This window comes from Panthera pardus, unplaced genomic scaffold (genome assembly GCF_024362965.1).
Source record: "Panthera pardus isolate Hobbes unplaced genomic scaffold, ASM2436296v1 HiC_scaffold_3, whole genome shotgun sequence".
Classification (NCBI taxonomy): domain Eukaryota; kingdom Metazoa; phylum Chordata; class Mammalia; order Carnivora; family Felidae; genus Panthera; species Panthera pardus.
In genome coordinates, this window is record NW_026526876.1 from 14700940 (window position 1) to 14716190 (window position 15251).

The 15251-nt window shown below is 55.8% G+C and overlaps 1 protein-coding gene across 4 annotated transcripts in view; it reads right to left on the reverse strand.

Annotated features, from left to right (window-relative positions):
- The window catches only part of RPTOR (regulatory associated protein of MTOR complex 1), a 330740-nt gene that overhangs the window by 188359 nt on the left and 127130 nt on the right, over positions 1-15251 (reverse strand). For 3 of the 4 annotated variants that reach the window (XM_019465972.2, XM_019465973.2, XM_019465976.2), the window contains one exon: positions 5297-5455. In XM_019465972.2, the coding sequence (XP_019321517.2) occupies positions 5297-5455 (159 nt within the window). Of the gene's footprint in view, positions 1-5296; positions 5456-14842; positions 14906-15251 lie in introns of those variants that run through there. The other variant, XM_019465975.2, reaches the window with a different exon arrangement.

A 15251-nucleotide genomic window follows, 5' to 3' on the forward strand; every position in this document is an offset into this window, starting at 1 on the left:
GTCAGTTTAAAAAAAAAAAAAAGCGAGCTACGTTAGCTCTCTCCACTGCTCGTTCTCTATTTTACTGATTTGTGCTGCTATTTCCTTCCTTCCTTCTACTTGCTGTGAGTTTAGTGTGTTCATCATTTTCTAGTCTCTTAAAGGAGAGACTGAGATTTTAACTTTACACCTTTCTGCCTTTCTGCAAAAAGATTTAAGGGCATACGTCTCCATGCGTGCACTGCGTTAACGGCATCCCGCAAATTCTGGCAAGTCTTATTTTCGTTATTCTTCCATCTGGACTCTCCTTTCCTTTCCTTTGTCATATCTTTTTTTGACACGAGTCATTCAGTTTCCAAATGTTTGAGGATTTTCCAGATATGCTACGAGGCCAGCTTCTGTAGTCACAGAATAGATTCTGTATGATTTCAGTCCTTCAGACCTCATGGAGACATGCCATTCTCGGAGGACACCCCCCTGCACCTGACATGTGCACCCCGCAGCCGTTGGGCACAGGCGTTATATTCACTGATTCACAGCGACTGACAGTACTGTTCCAGTCTTTTCTATCAGTAACTGATTTCTTCTCCACTAGAAAAAATACATTATGTCTGGAGTTTTCTTTGTGAGAAAACTATTAATCATCAATCTTAGTTTTAACCTATCAATTACTGACAGATGGTTATCCAAAGCCCCAACCGGAATTATGGATTGGTTGCTTCCTCTCTTTGCTCCTGGCCATCTTGCTCTATGTATTTTGAACTCTCCTATCAAGCACCTACGTATCCAGGACAGTTTACGTCTTTCTGATGACCTAACCATTTGTCATTGTGAGATGTCCCTCTTCACCTCTGGCAACACTCGTGTCTCAAAATCCGTTTCCCGATTAGTACTTTGGCCCCCTCAGCGCTCTTACGACTAGTTATTTGCACGACACACAAAGTTTGGTCTTGCTTTCGATCCAGTGTGATATAAACTTATGAAAAAGCCAGATTAAACTAGAATGTGGGACACTGTAGAGAAAACGGGTCTGGGTTCACGGACAACACAACACGCACTGTTGAGTGAATGGAAACGGGAGTCGGTCACAGAGGGGGAGGAAGTCTTTACAAAACACACATCTGATAAAGGACCTGTATCCAAACTACAACACGAATTCTAAAAAGTGACTAAGCAAACAGCCCTGTTGAAAAGTGGGCCAAAGATACGGGTAAAGAAGGCTACGGATGGCCCCTAAGCACCTGGGAAGACTCCACAGCAGGTCATTAAGCAAAGGCAAGTTGAAACAACAACGAGATAGCACCGGTGAGCTAGCAGCTGATAGCACACTGACAGCAATGAGATAGCACCTGATGAGAAGGGCCGACGTCCAACCACTGGCAACAACACGCGGGAGGTGGGATGGGGAGGGCCAGGAACTCTCTCTCGTTGCTGCTGGGAAGGCGAACTGATGGAGCCCCTCCGAGGACAATTTGGCCATTTCTTAGAAAGCCGAACAGACCATCTGATCCGGCAATGGCACTCCTAGGCATTTACTCAAATTAGCATAAACCTTACATCTACGCAAAGACCCGCACACGCAGGTTTATAACAGCATTATTCACAACAGCCAAGAAAAACCAGAAGCGAGCAAGATGTCCTTCAATAGTGGTCCATCCAGATAATGAAGCGTTACTCGGTGGTAAAGAGAAATGAGCTACCAAGCCACAGAAACACACTCCTTGTTGAAAACAGCCAATCTTAGAAGGCTACACTGTATGATCCCAACTAAATGTCACTCTGGAAAAGGTAAACCTACAGGGACGGTGGACGGCCGTGGTTGCCAGGGGCGGGGAGGGGAGGCAGGAGGGGCGAACAGGAGAGCACAGGATTCTTAGGGCAGTCAGACTACCCTGCAGGGCACCGTAACGGTGAGTGCGTGCCATGACGTATCCGGCAAAACCCAGAGCACGTACGACGCAGAGTGATCTAACGTGAACTATGGACGTTAGCGAATGGCACTGGATCAATGCCACATTGGAAGCTAGTTAATGACACTGGACCGACACTGGATCACGAACTGCGGCAAATGTCCCACACCAAAGCCAGACCTTAATAACGGAAACTGAGGGCGGGGGAGGCAGGGAGAGTGCAGGCAAAGTCTCCTTCTCGATTCCTCTATAAAACTAAAACTGCTCCAAAAACTGAAGATTATTAGTAATAATAATTTATCAAAAGAACAATGTGTAACTATAGTAACCCACTACAAAAAGACGATAATAAAATAATTTCACTTGGAAAAAACGCAAAGAAGGACCTATATCCGCGGAGGCAGTGTGTGAACCTGGACAGGATCCTGGATCCCAAACAAAACCAACAAACACTGCTTATTAAAACACAGCTTTGAGGGGCGCCTGGGTGGCTCAGTCGGTTGAGCGTCCGACTTCGGCTCAGGTCACGATCTCGCGGCCCGTGAGTTCGAGCCCCGCGTCGGGCTCTGGGCTGACGGCTCAGAGCCTGGAGCCCGCTTCCGATTCTGTGTCTCCCCCTCTCTCTGCCCCTCCCCCGTTCATGCTCTGTCTCTCTGTCTCAAAAATAAATAAATGTTTAAAAAAAAAACTAAAAAAAAAAACCACAGCTTTGAGACGGTCGGAAGCACATGGACACGCTCTCTGTAGTAAATGATACTACAGAATCGATGCTAAGTTCCTTGTTATTTGTTATTTTATACCCACCAAATATCTACTAAGAAAACAAAAAAGTGTGTACAGATAAATTATAAGAAACGGTAAGAGAAGAGCAAAACTGATAAACATAAAATTAACGTACAAAAATCAACAGCCTTTCCATACTCCTTGGCAAAACCTTACAGAACACAGGTTTTATAGTAAACATTTATAACATCACAAATATACAGAATCGGGGTGCCTGGGTGGCAGTCGGTTGAGCGTCCGACTTCAGCTCGGGTCATGATCTCACACTCTGTGAGTTCAAGCCCTGCTCGGGCTCTGTGCTGACAGCTCAGAGCCTGGAGCCTGCTTCGGATTCTGTGTCTCCCTCTCTCTCTGCCCCTCCCTGCTCATGCTCTGTCTCTCTCTGTCTCAAAAATAAATAAAAACATTAAAAAAAATTTTTTTAAATATACAGAATCTAGGAATATATCTAACAAATGATGCAAACTTGTATGAAATTATGAAATACTACTGAAAGACACCTAAAAAAGAACACAGTTTGGTAGACTCAACGTTGTAAAGACGCTGAATCTCCCCCATCATTAATCCACTGATTTACAAGTTGGTTCAACAGTCTCCTGGATGATCAAAGCACCAAGAACAGCCAAGACGCGACTGAACAAGAACAAAGAGGAGGAATTCGCTTTCCCGAACACCAGGAATCACTGGAAACCTACGCTCATTAAAATAGTTTCCTGGCACAGAGGCAGGACCCATGGAGCAGAACAGAGCTCAGAAACACGCCCACACACTATGGAAACTCGATTTCGTTCAAAGACGGCATTAAATAGTAACGGAACAGGTAGGTATCCACTGGAGGGGGGAAAAGAATATGAGCTCCTACATAACAGTATGTACAAAATCAGTTTCAGGTAGATTAGAGACCTAAATATAATGGACGAAAATACAACCCTTGTGGAAGAACACAGAGAATACTTTTGGGGGCGCCTGGGGGCTTGGGCAGGTGAGCGACCGACTCTTGATTTTGGCTCAGGGCATGGTGTCGCGGTTTTGTGAGTTCGAGCCCCATGTTGGGTTCTGTGTGAACTCTGCAGAGCCTACTTGGGATATTCTCTCTCTCTCTCTCTCTCTCTCTGTCACCCTGCCCCTCCCCATTTTGCACTCTGTCTCTCTCAAAATAAATAAAAAATGAAAACTTAAAAAAAGAAAAGAATACTTTTTAAATCTTGGCATGAGGAAAGTCTTCTTAAAGACATAACACGTCCGCACCGTAGTGAAAGACTGACCAAGCTGACCGCTTGGACGTAAAGAGCTCCTGTCCGTTAAGGGACACCAAGCCATGATTCAGGGAGGACGCTCGCAATTCCTGACAGTGACAAAGGGCTGCCGTCCAGAAGACGAGGGATTCCTTCAAATCGGTGAGAAGAGGACGCAGCAACCCCGGTGACAGATGCAGGAGCTGGCACTTCGAGCAGAGGAGCCTCCACGGCCGGCACGCACGGCAGAGGGTGCTCGAGGGCACGGCCACCGGGGAGACCCGCGCTGGCCCCCACACCGCGCAGAAAGGACAAACCCTGACCACAGTCTGGGGAAGAAGGTGGGGAACGGAAGACACTTGGGCAGTGTGCGACAGGAAGACGACAGAACCACTCAGAAGCTTGTCTGCACAGGAGGCACCAAGCAGGTCCCGGGATGTCCCCACAGCCAGAGGCAGGGGACTGGGGGAAGCGGGAAGGGACAGCAGGGACCGGTCTTCAGAGCGTGACACAGAGCGAGAGGGGCAGGCACAGAAGGACCCCAGTCTCGTCAACCAGAACGCACCCAGCACCAACACGCCTGGACAGCCACACGAGAGCGGGGACACCGTAAAGGAAAGCGAGGTCGCGGTAAACTCGAGATCCACTGGGATCCTGGCGGGGACAAGGGAGGCTGCACTTGAGGAGGGCACAGGGGCTCTGAAGGCGCGTCTTCTGAACCGGCGGTGGCCACGTGGCGTCGAACCCTGCACGCTTCCAGGCGCTGCCTTTCACGCCGCGTGAGCCGAGAGGACGCAGCCGCCGCCCCACCACAGGGTGGGCGCGACACTCGCCGCTGGCGGCCAGGAAGATGGCGGAAGGGGTGTCGCCTTGGAGGAGCTGGAGGCGGGAGCACCGCCCTGGGGAGGGCAGAGCAGAGGCCGCGTCCACAGGTGTCATGGTGGGCGCTCTCTGGAACCCGTGCACCGTTTTGTTTCTTCAGGAAATCGCGGGTTCTCTAAGGAAGACTCCGCCTGACCTGAGAAACCGTGTCGACCGTGCGAGCCCTGCCTCCTGCGGGGAGAGCGCACCCGAGGGCCACACCGGACAGCGTGGCCCAGACGGTGCCCTGCCACGCGGGCACGAGAGCCGGCACCTCGAGCCTGCTGCCCAGGCCTCGCCGCTGACACGGAGACGATCCCACGGGTCCCCGCCACACGGCGGGCCCCCGCCACACGGCGGGCCCGCCGCCCTGTCCGGCCCGACCACATCCGGGTCCGCAGAGGCAGGGTCTGGACAGCAGCGGAGCCACGGGCGGACGGGACCCGTGGCCGAGCTCCCACGCGGACACGTTCTGTGGCAGAGGGAGACACGGGCGGGGCTCCCAAGGACCTCGGACGGAGCTCCTACCTTGTTGAAGACCCAGATCTCCCCGTTCACGGTGGGCCTGGGCACCCCGTGGCCGTTGTAGTGGAAGAGGACCCGCTCCTCCTTGGCGTTTCGGCGTAAAGACGTGCAGAGCTTTTTCACCTCATCCACGGTCGGGTCGAGGCTCTGCTTGTACCGGGCCTGTTGCGGGAGAAGAAATCGAGAAACTCACCGTGGATTCGCGGGAGCACCCGGGACGCACCCCCCATCCTGCTCTGAGCGGCACGTGACCCCGCACACGCGAGCCCGAGCTTCTCCGCCCCTGAAAGCGGGCGACGGCTCTTTCAGAGGCTGCCGGGCACGTGCCCCCACCCGCCAGACGCTCCTTGGGAGCCACCGTGACGGTCCCACGGGATGGAGAGGCCTGCCGCACGGCCACGCTGAGCAAAACGTACCGCCGCTGGGATGCCAGGTATTTCTCAGAAACACTCAATCCTTCCGGAAGAACTCTCTGCAGGAGGCTGCAGCATAAGGCAGCAAGAGAACCGCAGACAGAAAAGGAAGACAGAGGAGGGACCCCGACGGCCCCTCCCGTCGCCACCTCGGCCCGGCTCAGCCCCCACCTGCTCCCGCCTGGACCCTCACCCATCGAGGCCAAGGGCCCCCCCGAATCAGCAGGGCCTAAAATGAACCTACAAACATCAACAGCCCTTATACACACGACAGTGAACAGTTACAGGACGTAAACGTACGGAACGCCCATTTCTAAAGCAGAAAAGAAGATTGAGCACACAGAAGTAAACGACGTGAAACATAAAAAAACCAGATGAGGAAATTTTTAAAAATTCTCCTGGAAAACATGAAGGAGACTTGAAACACGGAAAGATGTTCCCACTTGGGTAGATACACCAACAGTCTCTTCTTATCGTTTTTTAAGCAAGTTCTACGTGCGACACGGCACCGAACTCATGACCCCGAGACCAAGAGTGGCACACTTACCGAGCTGGCCGGGCGCCCTGGCACCAACATTCTTAGTATATCTGTTCTCCCTGAGTTTACCGCCAAATCCAATGTGTTTCCCATAAATATAACAGGCTATTTACTGCTTCCAAGAAACTGCCACTGACATTCTCATGGAGACACGACCACACAAGAAGGGCCAGGAACACAGAGAAACGGAAACCACGAGTGTCCAGCCCTCCCACGCCCCCAGACGCCCTCCACGATCTGTCTGATTGGAATGGGGAGGCCGGAGGGGAGGGGCTACCCCACAAAGCCCACAGTCATACCCAGACACACATCTCCTGGGTTTCTGATTTTATTTCATCAAAACCAGTTCTAATGCCCAGCCGACCTAAGCGCAGAAACGAAGCCATGTGGTGATGCTGAAGCTGGGAGACGGGCATGTGGGGCTCACCCGAGGGGCCTACTTCATATCCATTCGGTGGTGAATTCCCAGTGAAGACTGACTGAGTAAATCTAGAACCACACCGGAAGACGGAGTGGACGTGACGTGCGTGGAATCTCTAACGCCACACGAGGACGTCAAAACAATGCCCCAAATTGGTAAGTCAATGAAGAGCAGCGTAAGAATGCCCCGTAAGAAGACGGCCGTATCTCCTAGAAAAACACAGCTAAAAGGGTTTGCTGCTAGGTAGGGATTACGCGGTGACTTTTAAAAATAACGTGTATGTTTATTACTTGGATGAACTTTTAAAACTTTACTTGAAAAGCTAAATAAAAAGTAACACGGTGACGTCACCCGAAGAAAGCAGCGGTCAGAACGCGGAGCACACACAGTGCCGGGGCCGGGCCGGTGCCACCCGTGCCCGCACGGCACTCCGCGCACCTGCTGCCGGGGAAGCATCCCCGTTGTGTGCAAAGAGCAGTGGGGAGAGAGCAGCAGAGACAGGAAGCAGCTAGAAGGCCTGAGGACTGCATGCGGCTTCCAAGGACAAGAGGCTTCCTGATGCTTCAAAGGAAAATGAGGTGTCGAGGTGAAGAAACCAGCGGGGACACGCGGCCCGTTGCACACGGGAGTAGTCTGTAATCAACCACACGAGACCCTTGGAGACAGGCTGTATCTCGCAGTCCCAAAGTTATCAGCGGATGCATAAATATGAAAGCTTCGGGATGGTGAAATTCACAACACAAGTTTTTCCAGATTGTCCACATTCCCCACGCCTGTAAGCAAACTAACCCAAGGGGAGTGACCCTGTTCTTCCACAGACAGTTTGAGAACCCCGTGCTGAGGCGCAGGTCAGGGTCCAGCCACGTGGCCTTCCCTTCCCATGTCTCCTCCATACGGGCCAGGATGCTCCTCGTAAAGTAAGGGTGTCACAGAGGAGGCTCGAGACAAGGCTCACATGTACGCGAGCTTTCCAAGTTCACTTTCACCACCAAGGCAGCGTGAACTAATCTGACAGAGGCTGTGGGTCCCCCGTGCGGGGGCTCTGAAGGGCTGGCCCGCACGGAGATGGTCCATGTGGGAGCAGGGGCTCGGGACGCAGAGGGCAGCATCCTCACCCGCGTGTTCTGGAAGCACCCAGCTCTTGTGCACGACTCCTGCCGGGACCCTCGGGGCAGGGGCGCCCGTGTCTCCTTTCTCTGGCTCACACACACCGTTTGTTATACGTCCGTGTGTGACCGTGTGGTTCCCACCGACCGTGAGGCCAGGCAGCATGGGGCTCCGTCTTTACGTCCCTCCCACGGCTGCGCACAACACACTCAGTTATTAGGGACTGATGTGACGGACACTGACCTCTATCGTTAGTAATGAAACAAGGAAAACGGAGAGTCCTTCCTGCTACTGACATGACACGAGTGAATCCCAGTGAACTGCGAGGAAGTGCGTATCTAGACGTCTTTGGGCGCTTACCCGTTCGCCTTAATTCCTGCTACTCTGCTATTTGGAATCTGCATGCTTAACGGTGAAGAAAATAATAAACGTCAACGTTCCTGATTTGCCATCGGTGAACCGTGGATTTGTGCTCAGAGTGAGACAGAGCCAGGGTCCTGGGTCCTAACGCTCTAACCAGCTGAATCTTCGTTGGCCCCATAAAACAAGATGAAGGTAACCGATAAATGGAAATCCAGTTCTGGGGCAGACAGGGAACATCTCGTCGAGATAACTTGGACACATCCCCCAAAACCACATCCGCCCAAGCACGCCGTGCCATCGGAAAGTGAGTTACAGGCAGAACTATCTAGAAGTTCAGTCCGCAAACGAACAGCATAAAAACAACCGCAGACCAGGTAGGAATGGGGTCAATCTGTGGAGCCTACTTTCAAATCCCCCAAACCCCCACCCCCAGAAGAAACCCCCAACGGAGCACAGGACCCAGGTGAACACCCCAGGCACTGTGACGCGACCAGCGTGGCCCAGAGGCTGGACCATCCGGTGACTGAGGGCTGCTGTGACGACCACACGGGGCAGCAAACCCCTCCCCGTCTTGGCAGACGCTTTGATCTGGGCCTTTCCGTAAATTAAACACCCGCACGTGTGTTACAGCAGTACTTTAAAAGTGCGTCCCGGCCGGACAGGCAGAAGTAGCTGGAGGAGCCACAGCGGCGGGCCCGCGGCTGAAGGGGAGGCAGCGGCCTTGGGCAGGAGCCCGCCTCACGGAGTCCCGCTCCGGGCCGTGCGGATCGGGCACATAGTCTTCCTGTTTCCGGGAAGGCTTCTGGGCGGCTCACGTAGGGAAGAGTAAAGATGGAGGCCGAGTCACAAGACAACTTCAACGGGTGCTGAAAGGAGTTCTGAATTCGCGACTTATTATCCCTGTGAGCACAAGGCGACTGAAAACACTTCCCTTTACTACCGAGAGCGGCAACAGGGCATCGCCCTGGAGGGAAGCCCGGTCGTGTGTGCACAGAGCCACCCCCTGGGGGCCGGGGCCATGCATGCCACAGGGGCACTGCCTTTAGATGCACGAGACCCTCTCCCCAGCAGCAGCATTTCCACAAGCGGGGTGAGAGAACGGCTGTGGATCGAACCGAAGGAAGAGTTCCCAAATTCGCAGGAGGCCGTGCGCGGGGACAGACGTCCTCTCCGACCACAGCGAGGACCAGATGCCAGTGGCGGGGAGCTTCTGGGGAACGCAGGGTCTGCTGGGAGAGCAAGGGCAGGGGTGCGGTGGTGGGCGCCGTACCACTCTCACGCCGCCCCTTCTGCCGGGCTACGTTACGAGGACACCGACCGAGACTGTGGCGGTTTTATTAGACGCTGTGAAGAAAACAGGAAATGAATCTCACCGCACGTACGTACATCCCCCCGACCCACGGGCACTTCTCTCCTGAGGCCTCCTGCCACCACACGCGGAACAGTAATCCCCGCTGTCGACCATCACGCCCACCGAGGACACCTCTGCCCCCACTTAGAACCGTCACAGGCGCACGGTGACGGCAGCACACGCACAGCCCCGACGGGCCCCCAAGGGGCTTCCCGGGCACCGTCCCGCCAGAGAGCCGAGCCTCGCGGAGCCGCAGGCAGAAGGGGGAGAGGGTGGGATGCCTCGTGCCCACAGCCCGGCCAGGCGGGCGGGTCCCCGGAGGTCACGCTCACACGTGCCGTGCGCCCCCTGGTTCAGGAGCGCGGCTCGCCACCCTGGACGCCTGACTCTGCTCACGCGCATCAAAGCCACCGACCCTTAAAGAGAACAGGACACGCTGCAGAGTCAGAAAGGCTTCTGAAGTCGCGGCCGCGGGCGCAAGAGCACGGCCCTGGCCAGGCAGCCGGCCCGTGCGAGGCAGAGACAACCAGAGGGGCAGGGCCCACACTAAACCCCAGGTATCGGGGAGCCTCCAAATTTGTGAATTCTTCCTCAGTGGCTCCCTCGCTCCTCCGGCTACAGAAAGCCCCACGCGCAGAGGTGAAGAGTTTGCTCAAAGACAAGGCACCCCAACACAGGATCAGGCCACACCCGGAGACCTCACACCAGGTCCCAGGAGCAGCAGGCTGCCGGCTCTGTGGGGCCTGCGCCCGCGTCACAGCCCCAGGCCGCTGGGCGCCTTCCGAGGGGACGGGACAAGGGCTTCCCGCTGCAGCCCCCGCGTCACTCCTGCTGCCACAGCACGCAGCCTTCCTCAGTCTGCCCTCCCCCACGCGGCGACCGAACCGGGGTTCGGCTCCGGGGCAGGACCACCCACCCCTCCCGAGATCAGTTCCACGGGGCAGTGCTGTTCTCCCAAGCCACGCACGAGGCCACGGCTGACGTTCCTCAGAGACGTCCATAGAATCAGGGACTCGTTATCGCTGACCTTGGCTCCACCAAGGTCTTCTCCTGCGGGGTCGCAAACAGATGATTTAGCCTCGCTTTCCACCTAGGCACAAAAAGGACCATTAACAGACGAGCATGAAAGGCACCACAGAGATGAATAATATGCCTCCTGGGGTTTTATGCGAATTAATTAGTATTTTTAAGGGCTCTGAAATGAGAAGCACTAAATTAAATGTCACCACGCCAGAGCGTGGTGGCAAAACCACAATGCCCGGGTCCCGGCCACAGGGTCTGAGGGCAGGAGCGGCAGAGAAAGCATCGAGTCGCCTGGGAGACGGAGAGCGTTTTAGCAGGCACACGAGGTGACACTGCAACGCGGCCCGCGGTGGCCGGCATCCTGGCTCCAAGTCCAACCCTCAGGACGCAGCCAGGCACGTGTGTGGAACTTCTGCGGGAGGCGGGCGAGGAAGAGAAAAGAAAGGCTGCCCTGTGGCTGGACGAAGGAGAGCGTGGCCCCGAACCCGTCGCCCCCGCGCCGTCCGCCTGCCCCTCGATGACACCAGGCGGCCGCCTGTGCTACGGAGGCCCGAGCGGTGCGTGTGCCGCGTGCCCGCCTTCTCGTCAGGCTCCTCCTTGCGCAAGGACAGACCCCGGGGGGTCACCAGTGTGCCTGGAGCATGGGGGGTCGGGGGCTGCACTTGAGGGTCCCGTCCCCTGACAGATCCCGCAGCAAGGAGCCCCCGGGCAGCGACGGCACCGCCCTCTCCTCTCCGGGGTGTCGAGCAGAGACCACGCGGCCTCGCCCGGCCAGGCGTGAGGGTATCAGCGATGTTGTTTCCGCTCTCCCATCCTTCCCCGGCAGCAGAGAAGGAAGGGGCGAGCGAACATAATGTTAGAATTTGGGCCAGTTTCGTCCCTGGTCTGGGGTCTTGAAAATGTCTGACCCTCCTCCCCTTTCCAAGTAGGAAGCACGGACTTCCGGGAAATGCTGGGCAGGAGGAAGGTCAGGTCTGCTCACAGGACACCTGTCCCAGGCGGTAGCCCCACATGGAAGGCTCCAGGCCCTGGCAGCTCAGGGACTTGTGCTCCTGCCTCTCAAAAAGCACTTCTTGCTGCTACTGCCCCTTCCATTCGCACTAACACCACCTAAGCCAAGCCACCGCACGTACGGTCACCACCATCACGGTCGCCGCCACCCGCACCCTCATCCTGACCACCCCCAGTATCATCACCACCGTCCTCAACGCCGCTGCCAGCAACGCCACCGTCAGCCACAACCGTCACCGTCCTCTATTTCTTACGTTACTACAACTTCCTAAGGAACCTGCCAGGCTCACTTTGCTCTATCCAAATCCATTCCTCAAAACTCGGTATGTCTCACGTGCTGAAAACCCTTTGATGGCTTCCCACGGACCCCAGAAACTCCTCAGAATGGCCCTTCAGTCCCCGCAAAACCTCGTCTGCAGAGCCTCTGAGAGTGTACGCTCCAGGCACAAGGAAGTATCTTTCAAGTCTTATGTTCTTACCCACCTCCTAGCCCTTCCTACTTCCTCTTCCTACTTTTCCTCGACCCCCAATTCCAAGTCTTGCCTGGACATTTCCTCTCGCTTCTTCAAACATCAAGTTAAAGGTTAATTCTCGAGAACTCACTCTCAGGTACGCCCAGAAACGGGTTAGGTTCCCCGTGCAAACGCTCCCATGGCGCATGTAGGTCCCTGACCGCAGCATTTATGACCCTTGACTCCACCTGCTTCTTACCCCTCTGTCTGCCCTCCCTCCACCTTCTTCCTGCCCGATTGGTGAAAGTCCTATGAAGGCAGGGACCGGCGCTTCCCTGGTCACTACGGCCACCCTGGGGAAGTACAATACCTGGCACGTAGTTGGCACTTAATGTTTGTGTATGAACAAATGATAAAGACTCACTGCTAGAGTTCGCAGAGCCCAGCGAGCTTCTCCCAAAAGAGCTGTTCTATTGGAGTACTGCAGTATCCTATTTGCTTAGGATTTCAAAACCTCCAGTTCCGCTGGGACGGAGGACGGCGGGGAAGCCGGTGCCTGCACCACAGAACCCAGGCCCCGTGGCAGAAGATGTCCCGCCTTCACAGGCTGGCCTGCCGCCCCAAACAAGCTCAGGGTGGACGCTGGGGGCCACGTGAGCGCCCGCGGACGCGCCCAGCTAATGCAGCACGGCGAGACGCGGCTGGCACTTTTCTATAAGCAGGCACTCCTGGGTGGACAGGTGACCCTCCCGAGAGCCACGCCGTCTGTCTGGTGTGAAAAGCCAGGAGTGCTGTCCGCGAGCAGAGACAGAAGGAAAGAAGATTTACTTTGTCACTGGCAAATGTACATGTCTTTCAAGGTTTATAACGGCATGAAAAGTAACGAAAAGACCTCTCCCTTCTCCGGACAGCTCCGTGGAGATGAGAGGACAGAGGAGCCGCGGGGCACCGAGCCACACACCTGACTGCGGGCTGCAGGGGGGCCTCCCTGAGGCAAAGACAAAGCAGACAAGAGCAAACGCAGGAAATTAGATGGCAGCGGGGCAGGAGTGGGGCGGACGGCTGACCGGGTGATCCCACTCCTCCGCCTTGGCTGCAGGACCAGCGTGAGGAACGGCACGGCGTCCGCACGGGCAGGAGTGCACACGTGGTCATGACCTCGGCACGGATGACCTGTCCTTTTCGAGCCATCCCGACGCATCGCTGCTGTACTTAGACCGTCCTGTGGAGTCATGAGGCCTTCGCGGCCAAGTGCTCTGAGGCTCCCGTCGCCAGCCAGGTCCCCGGCGTCCGACGAGGCTCCTCACTCCCCCAAGGGTCAATCTCCACCCTGCGTTCCGTGGCTCTCCTCCCCAGCCTCCTCCCTCCAACCCCGGGCGTGGCTGTAACTCAGCCTCCTTTGTCTCACCCCACAAGCTCCCCGTGGGTGCAGCACAAACCTACGATGGAAGAATCCCTTGCCTTGCTCCTCGCGGGCCCACGCCCCTGGGCTCCCCAGCTGAATCGCTGGCGTCAGCTGGTTCTGAGTCACCGAGACCACACACCTCGATCCCGTCCCTCCCTCCGCTCTCCCCCTCACACCCCCTTCGTCCGGGGCTCCCCAGGCCTGGCTCAGTGTGCCCGGGGCATGTCCCTCACACACGGCTGTCCTGCCTCTGCTTCATCGGGAGTCAAAGGCCCCCGACTGTCCTCAGGCCTCCTGGCCAGCCTCTCTCCACGTCCTTCCAGTCTAGCAGAACTTTCCTTCCCAAGCACGCCATCAGGCCACTCGCGTCCTAAAAGCGGATCCTCGGTGGTGGGGTCCACTGCACTGCCCCCACGGGAGCACCGCCACGCCCGGGCATGGAGCACAGCTCCATCAGCCTCCTGCCCCCACCGGTCCTCCACGGGTCTGGCTGCGCTGGGCCCCTTGGCCGCCCTGGCCGGGCCTGAGCAAGCTCTTGCCTCCTCCCGAGGCTCCCTGCAGCTCTCGGCCCACAGGGGCCACCTCTCACTTCTCTGTGAGAACGACGTGGTAGGCCTCGCCTTCCGACACCAAGCTGGTGAGGACAGGACCCTGTGAAGTTCCCCAAGTCCCCGTCTCTGGACACACAACACTCACACAGGGAAGCTGCAGGGCACGAATTCATGGGTGTCTGAGCAACGCTGACTTTACCGACCTATCGTTTACCTGAAATTAACCACAGCACAACTGCATTATCCCGACGGAACTTTGCTCATCCCGACATGGACCTCGGAGCCAATCCGTGAAGTACAAATTCAATCTCCCACTCCATTTGCACGTTTTCTTTCCTCTTTCAGTGTTTCCGTTATCTCCTAGTAAGATGCTATCTGTCTCATTTTTTCTTGATGGTATTGTGACACTGGGCTTTGCCCCAAATCCCTAAATTTAAAAAACAAAAACAAAAACAAGCTACCACTTATCTTATGACTTTAAATGGAACACCTGAGTAGTTGAAGTATAAGCAGGAGGTGGGAAGCGATGTTTCAGTCAATAACCCTCCTTGAGAATCTCTGCTGACCCAGAGGACTCACCCCCACCCCCGCCAAGGGCTCAGGCTGATGGCGGACGCAGCGCTGGCTCCCAGAACCACACACGCACACGGCTGTGGTCTGCGTCTAACACGGAACCGGCGTCCTTGCAAACTCGCCACGGAAAGACGGATCTTAGACAAATTAAAACCGCCTCACAAACAAACAAACCAACCCCCAAAACCACACAAGCAGCCACAGCCCGTGGCAGGGCGGAAGGCGGAGGCGTCCCGAACCGGCCCGGCCGCTCAGGCAGCGGCCACGCCTGGTCCTTCACGCCCTCGAGTTGCACCTGTGCAAGCTGAGTTCTGGTCACCTGCGGGCACAACCGAGGTCACTTGTTTTCAGAAGCCGAAGGAGCAAACTTCAGAAGAAGTCTAGAGACACAGAGTCACCGACCACCTTCCGGCAATTTCTAGTACCCTTTCATATTATTCTGGAATTTTCGCTAATGGAAACGGAACGCATAAGGTCGCCCCCTCTGTGTCATTGTAAATGACCTCTCAGGGCGACCTGGCTCTGCGAATGGCCAACAGTAATGGGCATCTCCACCTGTAGGGGACATCGCTCGGGTAAAAGGCCGTTCAGCTTCAGGCCTCGCTGCCCTGCATCTGCCCAGAGAGCTGACTGGACTTGCATTCACGTTTGGTCCGACAACCCAGGGCTCCCTTCTACTAAGCAACGGGTTATCTCTAAGACGTATTTTTGCTTTTTCACAGACTGTCCCCTCCACTCACAGTGCACGGT